The following is a 13,396-nucleotide window of genomic DNA, read 5'->3' as shown; positions in this document are numbered from 1 at the left end:
TTTCTTTTTTCCAGTGGCCCTAATCCTCTTCCGTAGAGAAGAGCAACAAATAATCAGGCATTAGTGTCAACACTGGAGATTCAACATTGATTCACCGTTACTGACTGGAATCAGCTGTCACTGCATTCAGATGAATTTAGGCAGTTCTTCTGATAATTATTTACACTAGGTTTTTTTTCTTTAGGCAAATAAGATAAGAAATAGAATACTGACCATCAAGGTGCAAGTTTATCTAATATCTAATTTAGCCTTAGATGAGCCTAAAGCGCAGGGTCACACTACAATATGAAACTCATATGTGTTTATTGCAGCTTTGTGAGAAAATAAAGTACAAAATAGAATATATAAGAAGCAAATTGAAATGAAGAAAGTCTCTGAGGCCTTTTTACACTGCAAAACTTTAAATCCTGAGTCAGTTTTTCTTGTGGGTAAGAGAATATTGATTAAAATTATTTACGTTGAAATTAAGGCGGGAAAAAACTTAATTATCTTATCACAAGAGCATAGTATTTAATGTACCATTTTGGGGGCAAAAATATGTATTCCATTGGTGGATTATCTCATTTAAATTTAAGGGCAAATAATCCTTTTTTAGAAGTTTGTATTTATTGTTAAGTCAGTTTTTTTTTGCAGTGTATTTGCCACCCCCTGAATAAAAGCTTAAAAACCCTAAAAAATAATAATAAAAATAAACTTTCAGGGTAAAGTAGATTTAATGCAGAGTGTTTACAATCATCTGTTGTCAGCTCCTGTTAAAGATTCACATTTGGATTTCAATCAGGACTTTAAATTATCTTAACACATGATAAACTGTTCCCCTAGCTGCATGTCAGTCAGTCAAACTGTTTTATTCCTGTAAACGTCCGCCTTTCAACAAACTATAACTTCCTTCCTTGTCCCTGTAGATAAAAGTCAACATGTTTTTATACTAAAATATTTAATTTAGGTGTGATCAGAACAGATAATCTCTTACCACCAGTACTTTATAGCTAATGGAAATTGTAAACACGACCTCTCATGACAATTTATCACACAATGCCGATAGTGATTAAGAAGTCCTGTTTGTCTATAGATGTCTCCCATTTGAACTGCAGCTCCTCAAGAGCTACCATGGAGGTAAAGACTGCTTATCTTAAAGCGGCATAGTCTGGATCTATGACCTAGAGAGTTTCAAACCAGTAGTTTACTCTGGTTGCTAATAACAGTCTAATGATTTAATAATCACTCCCTATTGGCTTCCATAATCTGATTTATGTTTTATTCTACTGGATGTAATGCTATACTATATGTTAAATAATATTTACAGCAATGCTTGACTAATTGGCTTTAATTTTTTTAAGCTTCTGGTTTGTGTAGATCTTGAGCTCTATCTAAATTCAAAACACACACATTCTTGTTAAAAGGTATCCTGCCATAACATTTACTCAGTTCTGCTACATGTTGCCTTGAGGAAAACAGTGCAAACACAGGCTGGAACACGAAGGTCTCGCAAGTAATAGAGCTGCAGATTTGCATCAGCTGATTTCATCAGCAGTGTCCTTATAAGCTTTTATGACTCAGAGAAAGAGGCTCATGAGTCATAGACAGGAAGCATTTAAGGCTGATGTTGTGTATCCAAAAGAAAAACAGTTATCAGAGTAAACATCCCATGATGCATGAAGGATAATTACTGCATCTAACAAAACGCTGCTTTCTCTAGTTGCATAAGAGCTTCTGTCTGATTTAGTATTGAACTTTGGGTATCATACCGAATTACTGAAACATTGTACTTTATAAAAAAGAAAAGCATAAAAAGAGAATTAAAGGCCACATGCTATAATTACTTTCTTGTGTTTTTCTATTTTTCAAATTTGCAGGGGAATGTATACCCATATGTTTATTATTTCTAAATAAAAAAAATACTTTGGCTTTAATAGAAAAAAAAAAAACCCTGTAGTGTGACTCACATGGTGTGAGGTAGAGAAGGGTGGCACAGGACTGGTTGATGGGATCGGAGGTTTAGCGTAGGAAAGGCTGATGCGCTGTCCTGTGTCCGGAGGAGTGGACAGGGAGCGGCTTCGGGAACTGGACTCCAGGCGTTCTGGACTGGGGGCGCTCTGCCGCTGAGCCTCTGGGCTGAACACAGGTTGGCAGGATGCCTGGGTCGGAGTGGAGGGGGGCGTGGAGCGTCCAGAAGCTGCAGGGACAGATAAAGATCACAACTGATGAGTCATCTTATCTTTTGCTTAAGATTTGGACCAGTTTTTTTTTCCTTTCCTTTCAGCAAAGCTGACTGACCACATAGACATTCGGTGCAGAAGTGTTGTTTTATATTATACCTTAGATTAAGGGTAAAGTGGAGGATTTTCACGAATTTTTGAAAAGACCAAACTTCTCCACTTGGAAGAGCGTGCACAAGCCCATTTCTTCTCGTGCACACTGTTAAAAAGTTGCTATTTGCATCACTCATACAAACTTATTTCCAAAAGGAGATTAGCATTTTTTCCACAATGTCAGACTCACCACCTGTAAGTGAAAATGGGGACGAGCAGTAAGGACGGCCTTACATAAACATATCACCAGAATGATTGACAATAAGGAGGACCACTTATTTTGTTGATCCACCCGGAAAATGAACATCCTCCAGTAAACCTTTAAAGAAGCGCCTAAAAAATAATTTCAGCATAAACAGGAAGAATAGAAATACTCTACATAGATTCTGCACTTAGACACAGCGATTCTAATAGCCAACATAAAGCAATGTTGAACTGCATCAAACGTCTCTTTTACAAAGCTGAGAGAGGGAAATTAGGATGAATGTACACCTGAAAGATCAAAGACGTGGAAACTGGGTTTTAAAGAGAACAGAATGAAGCTGACTGGTTGCACGATTGTTTTTTTTTCACCTTATATTTTTTATTTCACTCTTATTTATACAAATAATCATCCTCCAAACATTCATTTCAAAAATGCTCTAAAAATCTCCAAAACACAAATTCTATGCAATAGTATGGATTCTGCAGATCGACTTGTTGGAGATTACCCTTATTCATCTGGCTGAACCTCTGGATCCCTGTATTCATGTCAACTAGATGTTAAATAAAAGAAAGGAGATACCTTGTCTATCTGCATATGATGTCGTTCCAAAGTTGTAAAAATATGAGAAACTATGCAGAATATTAATGATAAATTGCCTTTTTCCTACCAAACCCAGGTTGGCTGGATGCATTAAGTCTATATGAGGCTAGTCCCCCGAGGAACAGTCTGTTTTAATTTGGCCTTTCCTTCTTTGGTAGGAACAGGTACATATAAATAAACCCAGTTATGATCATCAAGTAAATATATCTTAATTGGGGGAGTGGCGGTCTAGTGGTTAAGGCAAAGAGCTTTGAATCCTGAGTTTCTGAGTTCGAGCCTAACTCCCACAGACTGCCACTCTGGGTCCCTGAGCAAAGACCCTTAACCCCACACTGCTCCCCGGGCGCCACACGATGGCAGCCCACTGCTCCCCAAAGGATGGGTTAAATGCAGAGAGTTCATTTCATTGCTCTGTACTTGTGACAGTGGAATTACAATAAGAAAGCTGGAAAAAAAATATTACAGTAACATGGCTTCATAGAAGAATTTTTCATTTTATAGTACATTTTATGTGCGGATCCAGAAATTTGAATTGAGAAAGCTTTCTGGAGAGGTGGCGACACGTCTTCAAATCTTGGAAACCAAGTCCAGAGGATTTTTTTTTTTACTTTACTTTACGGAATTTATGTGTTCTTCTTGCATTAATTCTTAATCAATATGCCTTGGCATAGAGTCGATCACCCAGTGGACCAACTAAGGAGTTAATACACTAGAAAATAACTCTATATGAATGATCATATTCTTTAGCAATGACCTCTGTGGCTTATCATGCTTGGGGGTGGGGGGTGTTGGGTTAGGGTTTTCCATGTGACTGTATAGGTCATGGTGAGAATATCACATCATCATCTAACGATTTTGTTTTTTAAAGTCTTAGATTGTTACAGTTTTATTACACAAAATAATGAAACTGTAATTAAAAATATAATTAGTTTCCACTTTGAACTGAATTACTGACTTTAACAACCCTTATGTGGAACTTTAACTTACTGAGGTACAACTGAGCACAGGTAAGAGTAAAAAAAAACTACATATTGTTATTGGAGGAAAGGAATAAGGAAGATTTGAAAGGAGATTTGTTCTTAGTGGAGTATCTTGAAAGCCATTTAGGACAGAACCTTTGTGATATGGTAATTGTATTATTACCTCCGCCATGGAGGTTATGTTTTTATCTGCTCTGGTTTGTGTCCTCATCTCTCTCTTTTCAAAACAACTTATAGTTATGGACAGATTTTGCTGAAACTTTTAGAGCAGGTGTGTATTATGACTGGCAACAAATGATTATATTTGGTGATGATCCGGATCACCAGCTGGATCCAGGAATTTTGGGAACGTTTCTGTGAATACTGGTATTAATTTAAGGTGGAAGTGACAATATATCAGTGACAATACATCAGAGGTTAAATCTACTTGGTGGAGGTCTGCGCTCTCAGCGTGCCTTTCAACTTATTTTTTTAGGATTGTGGGGTTTTTTTCCCTCATGTTTTTAGGTTTTTATTAACTGTAGGGTTTTCAAAGGTATCAATAATCATAAGCTGTATCTGGATACAAAACAAAGCGGGCATAGTATCAATACTAAATAAAACTGTTGTTTGCATATATTTTGCTATTGTTAATTTTTAGATTTCTAGATTATATGAACATTAAAAGAAAAAATATGTCAAATTGTGTTATATCTGTGTTATTTATTTTACATTTGTTTGCACATTTTTTTTCCTAATAGAATCTGTGATTCTATTGAGAAAGCATATTCCATGTTAAGATTAAATGAAGGGTAATTTTTCGTGTTGATATATGCTTTTTGAATTTAAAAATTTTAGTATAGTGACAACTCTAAATAACTTTGTAAAAGTAATCAAAAGAAAGGAACAATTGTTTGAATAAACTATATTTATTCTAAATGAATAAAAAACTGATTGTGAAAAAAAGCTTCTTAATCCTGAGCAAAATTCAAGCCTGAAAAATCTGCCAGTCACCACTAGTAGGCGCACTTGAGCTACAGAACAAAAAAAAAAAGAATTCAGCAGTTAAATGTCCCAACATTCTTGATCTCTGTGCTATGGTTAGGCTATTTCCTACAAATGAATATTAAAAATGATTATTTTGTCTAATTTAACTTCATGCAAACATTTTATTTTATTTCTATGTAAAAAAAAAAATTTTATACTTTACTCATGGAACAAATATCTTTACCGTAGCTTATTTGACATACCTCAAGCAGATTTGGCAGAAATAGGCATTATCAAATAAAACCTTTTCTTTGTAAATCTATCATTTTAATCAGTCAAAATATTGTTTGTTTATGAAAACACTTTTTATAACAACTGTGGTTGTTTCCTGAGTGAGTTGCCCTTTATTGGGGATTATTCAGCATCAAACTGCAGTAGCTTTAAAAACAACTTGCATCCTCCTGGTTGTTCTCACGAATAATGTGCAGTCCCAGTATCAGCTCCTACATAAATCAAAAAGCTGATCAATATTATACCACATGAATATATATCACTTTTATGAGACATCCGCCTTGAAATCCAGTGGAACGGTCAACTGTGATGCAGCTGCTCCGTCTGCAGCGTCACATCGATGGACGTTCATCACATGACAGCCTGCATGCTCCTTAGCGTCACACATCGTAAGCTTGCGTGGGGTGACATGAGACCCTGACGTTGGTACGGGTGCTCCCCTGTGACATATTTCTGAGGCCTAACAATAAGCAGCGTAAGCGATGTGGGCTAAATGGCTCACATTACCAACTCTTCCCTATGAGGCTTGCAGCAGACTTTCAGATTGAGAAAAGCAGGAGACTTTAAATCAAGATTTGAATATAACAAATGTTAGGCTGCTTTCTCCGGCAATATCTCCAGCTACTATAAAGCTTTAATGTTCTTTATATACAAACAAGAACAGGTTAACTCATGAGTTCCTGATTATTTCCCCTTTAACACCCTCGCTTGACATTTAGTTGGCGTTCAGCAGGCCTCTTTGGTGTGTCCAGCTTCCGCTGTGCAGCCGTCTTTTTTTAGCCACGCTGCTGAGGCACATTCCACAGGAGCAGATAACAGCTCTCATCTGTCTAGGCAATAGAGGACAGCTAGGCACCAGCCAGGAAGTGAGACATGGATGCATTGCTGCAAAGGACTCATCCTGATCCTCCTAAGCAAACAAATATCTGTTTTAACTGGAAAAAGACCAAAGAAAGGATGAATTCTGACACAACCGACTATGCAGCAAGACAAACAAAGCTTTAAAAATGAATTCCTAGTGAAGCCATTATAAAAAAAATATATTTGTAAGGGAATATTACCACCAAATATTTCTAATATATTTTAATAATCCAAAAGTAGAAATAGCACTTAATTATCAAAAAAAAAGAAAAAAAAAAAAAGAAAAGAAAAGCCTTCCTATCTGTGGATTAAAGTACTAGCATATTTAAAGGTTTATGCATTTCATACAACCTGGTCTGCTCCCAGGCTGCATTAACACGCTTTAAAGCAACGATGTGTTAGAGTAACACCTATAAAAGTGGACCCCCCCCCCAGACACACACACACACACACACACACACACACACACACACACACAAACACACACACACACACACAAACACACACACACACAGTCCTGACTCTTGCAGAAATATGACTTCAGTCCAGTACAGAGGAAATTAAAGCTCTAGTTTTACATTAGCCATCCAGTAAACAAAGTTCTGCTTCTGTGAATCTGAGACGTCTATAAGCATAATTTTTTATGCTCTGCTAAAATGTGGCTCATTTACTAATAGTTCTAATCCATTTCTCAGCTTCAATAATTCATCAGATTCCCCAAAATAGGGTCAACATCCACAGCAACCACTCACACATAAAGCGTCATGATCAGGGGTCTGAGCCACAGGTAGCTTTTTGGAACCTCTATGATGGCCTAAAATGATATGAAGAAGCAATTTATGCTGTAGAATAATGCATACAGGTCTTAAAAGCTTCATTGGGTTTTAAAATATATATATTTTTATTGAATTATCACAGCAGATTGGCATTAAAATATAAAAAATATGCTTTTATATCTACTTTTTTAGCTTAAAAATGATGTTGTTTTTTTCTTCTTTTTCATCTTTATAAAATGTTTTATGGTTTTCCTTATTTTAAAGCTTTAAAGTACAAATAAACAATTGGTAGTTTAAACTGGAATTAGATTTCCTATAGCAGATTTTTAATAAAGATAAGTATTAATAAATGCTTCAACATTTGCAGCTTTAAACAACTTTTTATCCACCAGACTCATGGCAAAATGGCCCTTTGGATTTTTTTGTGGTCATAATAGCACTTAGACAACTTTTATTGTCATTTTGTATACACAAGAGTGTGTATATAAAACAAAATTTCTCTTTGTACAGTTTTCAGTCAGCAAATGAGCAGCAGCTTAGCAGTGAATTGAACGTTTCCATTTCATAAATTGCAACAGTGATCCCATGTAAACAGTGTGGGAGAATAAAAACATGGTGCAAAAACGCATTGATATGGAAGTTGAGAGCATTAATATATATGGAGTAAATACGTAGTATTTTGGTTTGGTGTTATGAGAGCACAAAAGCTCCCTCTTATTGGCTGCAGGTTTCATACTCAGATGTTTAATCTTTAAAGGATGCTTTGGATGTGGAGTCTGATTGTGCAGCCATGAGGTTTGGGATCAAAGGACTGAGGTGGCATCTACATCATGAATCATTACAGCAGAGCTATAGTACACTCATTTGGTCCTGTCAGAAAAGGGAGACTCTAAAATCAGCAGATGTGAGGTTCACGATGGGCTCTGCATTACTTATGATCTTATTTGTGGTCCAGAGTTCCTACACAATGACAGAAAGATCACATATGGTATTTAATACCTTTAGAATGACTGAATCTTTACTTTTTATCTCCAAAGATTTGCGGCCATCTGACTGCCTAAGCTGACCAGCTGAATCTCTTTGAGTTAGTCTAACTGAGCTCCTGGTTTGGCCAAAATAAAGAACCTTTCTCAAAGCCATCTTGAATAATGGACCCTTCTCTCAGATTTTAAACTGCTGTTGTTTTGCTCTTATCTGAAAGTCTATGATGCGGCTGCATCATAGTCTCCGATATTATAAAAACAAACAAGAGATCTATCTTTTAATCAGAGAAACTCATTAATCATTGTTAGTTCCAAAACTGAATATTCATTAGATCAAAATCCATAATATGAACTTGCTTTTGTCTTGTGAAATATTGTAGTGACATAGACCCTTTTTGCAGATTTCTTTCTCTGACCAAAAACTATGATTATGACGTTAGAATTATCTAAAATAACCTGTATTTCCACATATCATGTTTATGTGATTGGAAAACCAATCAATATTTGTCAACACAAAACCATTTTGATGAAGTATTCCTTAAAGCTACAGTGTGTAATAATTACAGGGATATACAGTCAGAAATGTAATATATTATACATAACTATGTTATTTTATCATCATCCACGAGCTCAGCCTCTTAACCTTAATATTTATGTTGCCTTAGAATTCGTTATTTATAATTACATAGGAGCGGGTCTCGCAGCCATGGAGGCAGACATCTTTGCGCTACGGCAGCGCAGAGCCAACAAACAAGCGATTGCGAGATCGCCAAAATGTCACAACGATGTAGAAAAAATAACGGGTATATTTATTATCTTAAGTCTACATGAAATCTATACCCTACACAGACTAACAAAATACTATCTGTAAAATTATCTATGTAAACAAACCTCATCACTTGAGAAGGTAGGTGATGCAGACGTCGTGGAAGACATTTTGTCCCGTAACGCTCGTCGTACTTTTGGGGGGGAGAAGCGGTGGGGGAGAGATGTTCATGTTGCTGCAGGCTGCAGTCTGACCGCTAGATGTTGCTAAAAGTTACACACTGTAGCTTTAAAGTAAATAAGCTTACTTTGTTAGTGTAAATTACAGAAAAATGATCGCTTACTTGCTGAGAGTATTTCTGCATCTTAGACATCAAATTAGATTTCTGCCGTCTTCCATAAAGACAAATTTACATATAAACCAGGACAGGGTCTTTTTTCTTCCCCATATTCCAACAAAGTTTTGATTTTTCTTACTTCTCATCTCTCAAACTTTCTTAAAGAGCCCTTTTTCTATGTCTATAATGGCTTTGGAGCGATTAGAAGTGAGAAATAATCACTTGACCCTGAGACAGAGCAATCATTTTCCAGCAGAGCTGGAAAAAGAGAACAATTTGAACCACTTGTCAAGTGACCAGTAAACTGTTTGACATATTATTCTTTAAATAAATATGAATCATAAGAAATTAATTCCTTCCTGAATACAGTTTACATTTTGTTTGGAAATATAAGCGACAAAGCTTGTTTTATGACCACCGAAACTGGATGAGTTAAAGTAATTTAAAGTATGTGAATTGCCCATCATAAACTGATGTCACAAAAATAAATAAAAACAATTTGGATAAAACTGATTTAATATTTAGTCCCTCCCAAAAAAAGAAAGTTAAAATATTATTGTCAAATGTATTATCCAATTTCAGGAAAAGAAGGGGATATAGTTAAACCCAAACAACAATAAATACTTTGCTTTTTTCTTTTATGTAGACATAAGGAGGAAACCGTCCTGTTAGGACATTCTGATAGCTTGTGTGTGTTCCCCTCTTTGGCTTTAAAAACCTAACTGGGGCCCGGGAATTTGGGGCCCCATGAAAAAATTTTTATTTGGCCCTCATCGCCCACCACATTTCAGCTGTCCAGGATACAGTATAAACAACTGGAGCCCATTTCATTTTATAGCGATCATTATTTAAAAAAAAAAAAAAAAAAAAATATATATATATATATATATATATATATATACACTATATTGCCAAAAGTATTTGCTCACCCATCCAAATTATTGGAATCAGGTGTTCCAATCACTTCCATGGCCACAGGTGTATAAATTCAAGCACCTAGGCATGCAGACTGTTTTTACAAACATTTGTGAAAGAATGGGTCGCTCTCAGGAGCTCAGTGAATTCCAGCGTGGAACTGTGATAGGATGCCACCTGTGCAACAAATCCAGTCGTGAAATTTCCTCGCTCCTAAATATTCCACAGTCAACTGTCAGCTGTATTATAAGAAAATGGAAGTGTTTGGGAACGACAGCAACTCAGCCACGAAGTGGTAGGCCACGTAAACTGACGGAGCGGGGTCAGCGGATGCTGACGCGCATAGTGCGAAGAGGTCACCAACTTTCTGCAGAGTCAATCACTACAGACCTCCAAACTTCATGTGGCCTTCAGATTAGCTCAAGAACAGTGCGCAGAGAGCTTCATGGAATGGGTTTCCATGGTCGAGCAGCTGCATCCAAGCCATACATCACCAAGTGCAATGCAAAGCGTCGGATGCGGTGGTGTAAAGCACGCCGCCACTGGACTCTAGAGCAGTGGAGACGCGTTCTCTGGAGTGACGAATCGCGCTTCTCCATCTGGCAATCTGATGGACGGGTCTGGGTTTGGCGGTTGCCAGGAGAACGGTACTTGTCTGACTGCATTGTGCCAAGTGTAAAGTTTGTTGGAGGGGGGATTATGGCGTGGGGTTGTTTTTCAGGAGCTGGGCTTGGCCCCTTAGTTCCAGTGAAAGGAACTCTGAATGCTTCAGCATACCAAGACATTTTGGACAATTCCATGCTCCCAACTTTGTGGGAACAGTTTGGAGCTGGCCCCTTCCTCTTCCAACATGACTGTGCACCAGTGCACAAAGCAAGGTCCATAAAGACATGGATGACAGAGTCTGGTGTGGATGAACTTGACTGGCCTGCACAGAGTCCTGACCTCAACCCGATAGAACACCTTTGGGATGAATTAGAGCGGAGACTGAGAGCCAGGCCTTCTCGTCCAACATCAGTGTGCGACCTCACAAATGCGCTTCTGGAAGAATGGTCAAAAATTCCCATAAACACACTCCTAAACCTTGTGGACAGCCTTCCCAGAAGAGTTGAAGCTGTTCTAGCTGCAAAGGGTGGACCGACGTCATATTGAACCCTATGGATTAGGAACGGGATGTCACTTAAGCTCATATGTGAGTCAAGGCAGGTGAGCAAATACTTTTGGCAATATAGTGTATATATATATATTTTTTTTTTTTTTTTTACCGAGACTTTGGGGCGCTGCATTTTTCAGCCGCGGACGTTTTTACAACACTGCTGCTTATTAACACATTTTCTTGTTAATCTGTTTCTTTCGTTGTCACTACGTCAAATGACGTGTACGTGAACTGCCGGATGGGGAGATCTGATGCGATGCAGCCAGGAAACCAAACAATTTATTGAAATTTCACGAGAGGGGGGGGCAATATATTCAACCTTTGTTTCACTGTTTACTGCTAAAAAAAATAAGGGAGAACATGAAGATTATTTATTTTACTGCTGGATTTTCTTTATATATTTGAAAAATATAAGAATTCTGAGCAGTCCTTATTAGATGAACTAGCATGTTCAGAGTCATTGTCATGTTGTACCGATGGTCTCTTGTTCTTGACATTTTCCAACATGGAGGAGTCTGTGTGCTGACCGGGACCTGCAGCAGCTTAGCATCCATGAACCATGACACGTCCACCTTAATGATTAATGATAATCAGGGTCTTTTTATGGAACGTTGCTTTGGGTTGGGCTAAATATCTCTGGGCTTATGTCTAAATCATTACATTTTAGACTTACCTGTCCATAGAACATTGCTGCAAATGTCCCGGTTCTAACCTACAATCTGTCTCACAGAGCTTGATTCTGGCTTTTATTATTTTTATGTATTATATTGGTTTAGATAGCAAAGGCTTCCCTCACTGAGTTTAATTCTGGCTGTACAGACACGCCTTCATATGAACAGTAGAAAAAGATGACCGCAGGTCCTGTGACGACGCCTCAGGGTTTCAGAAGTCTTTTATATAATTTTGCTTGCTGCTTAGATATTGGAAGTCATTTTGGTCCACATCTACTTGAGTACGATTTCATGAACAGGATTAGCTGATTTAGCATTTTTAATGTTTGATTCCTTATATCTCTTAGCAGATTCATCAGATATCAGTCATATAATCAGATACATGTCTGTTATTTTAGCAATTGGAGGAAAAAAGATGTTTGTGTTTGCTATAATTTTACCCCAAAGACTAAAAAAAAATATGTTATTTTTTTCAGTTGTTGACCATTTATATTAACTTCATTTTTAAGAACTATTTAGGTTAATATTTACTACCCATATATCTAAATTCATGAGAGAAACAAAGAAAAAAATGGCTGATCTTGATCTGGATCTGGCAGCTTATACTTTATGTTAGTTACGTGTTCAACGTGGAGCAGCTACACTGAAGTCCTATGGATAAAGGGACAAAATAACAGTGACATTCAAGGGGCATGAATCAGAGCAGATGTGAAAGCAATGATCTGATTCCAATTTTTAATATAATCAGGAGTAGAATCCAAAGAACAATTACCAAGAAAGTGGTCATTGGGATTTCAGCAGAAAAATAATGCTGACTCCTTGGAAAAGCAAACTCCTCAACCCCTTCTGCCTGTGTCCCTGCACCATGTGCTGATGCAGAGATGCATGGCTGCATATATTTGTAACTAGAGATCAGCTACACTAGTGGTGCCCCCAATGCTGTGCGTTGCTATTATGGGTAACAATGAACAGCATATGTGACCCATACATACATGCATTTAGTCGCTGTGATCCTGCTGCACTTTCGCACACCTGACTTTGTATGAAGAGAACCACTAAGATTAAAAAACAAATGCAGTTTTAAGATCATTTTGTTTCTTACCTAAATATGAAGTAAAAAGCTGACAGAGCAGGTTCCAAACAGAAATATGCAAAGCCGTACCAGAACTGTCCATCCTGCAGTGAGGTAAGGTTTCTGGGGAGTGTTTTGTTTGCATATTTCTTTTTTTTTTTTTGGTTCATTTGCACAAATAAAAGATAAAAAAAGGACTGAAAATTTTGTGCTCAGGGTAAATATGAGGGATTTACTCTATAAGGATACAATTAGTCTTTTTATGATTTTATGTAAAAAAAAAACAACAAAAAAAAACAGAATACATGAAACACTTTCTACAATTTCCCTACAGAAGATCCCAACTTTATTGTTCTCAATTCAACTGAAAGCGGAACTCTTGACATGTTGAAATTAAAAACCTAATTTTTTTTATTAATTATATTCTTTTCAATAAGAAAATTATTATCTTTTGATTTCTATTTTATTTTTTAGTCTTTCTATTAAAATAAGCTAAGCTTAGGTA

The 13,396-nt window shown here is 37.0% G+C and overlaps 1 protein-coding gene across 6 annotated transcripts in view; it reads right to left on the bottom strand.

Moving 5' to 3' along the window:
• The window catches only part of LOC119795704 (5'-AMP-activated protein kinase subunit gamma-2-like), a 45,295-nt gene that overhangs the window by 15,321 nt on the left and 16,578 nt on the right, over positions 1-13,396 (bottom strand). For all 6 annotated transcript variants that reach the window (XR_005282359.1, XM_038303837.1, XM_038303840.1 and 3 more), the window contains one exon: positions 1,947-2,176. Coding sequence is in view for 5 of the 6 variants with exons in the window: in XM_038303837.1 (XP_038159765.1) it covers positions 1,947-2,176 (230 nt within the window). In the remaining variant the exon portion in view is untranslated. The remainder of the gene's footprint in view (positions 1-1,946; positions 2,177-13,396) is intronic.

This window comes from Cyprinodon tularosa, unplaced genomic scaffold (genome assembly GCF_016077235.1).
Source record: "Cyprinodon tularosa strain WSP-4 unplaced genomic scaffold, ASM1607723v1 ctg52, whole genome shotgun sequence".
NCBI classification, from domain to species: domain Eukaryota; kingdom Metazoa; phylum Chordata; class Actinopteri; order Cyprinodontiformes; family Cyprinodontidae; genus Cyprinodon; species Cyprinodon tularosa.
Note: the sequence above shows the minus strand (reverse complement) of the source record. Positions and strands in the feature narration are given on the sequence as shown.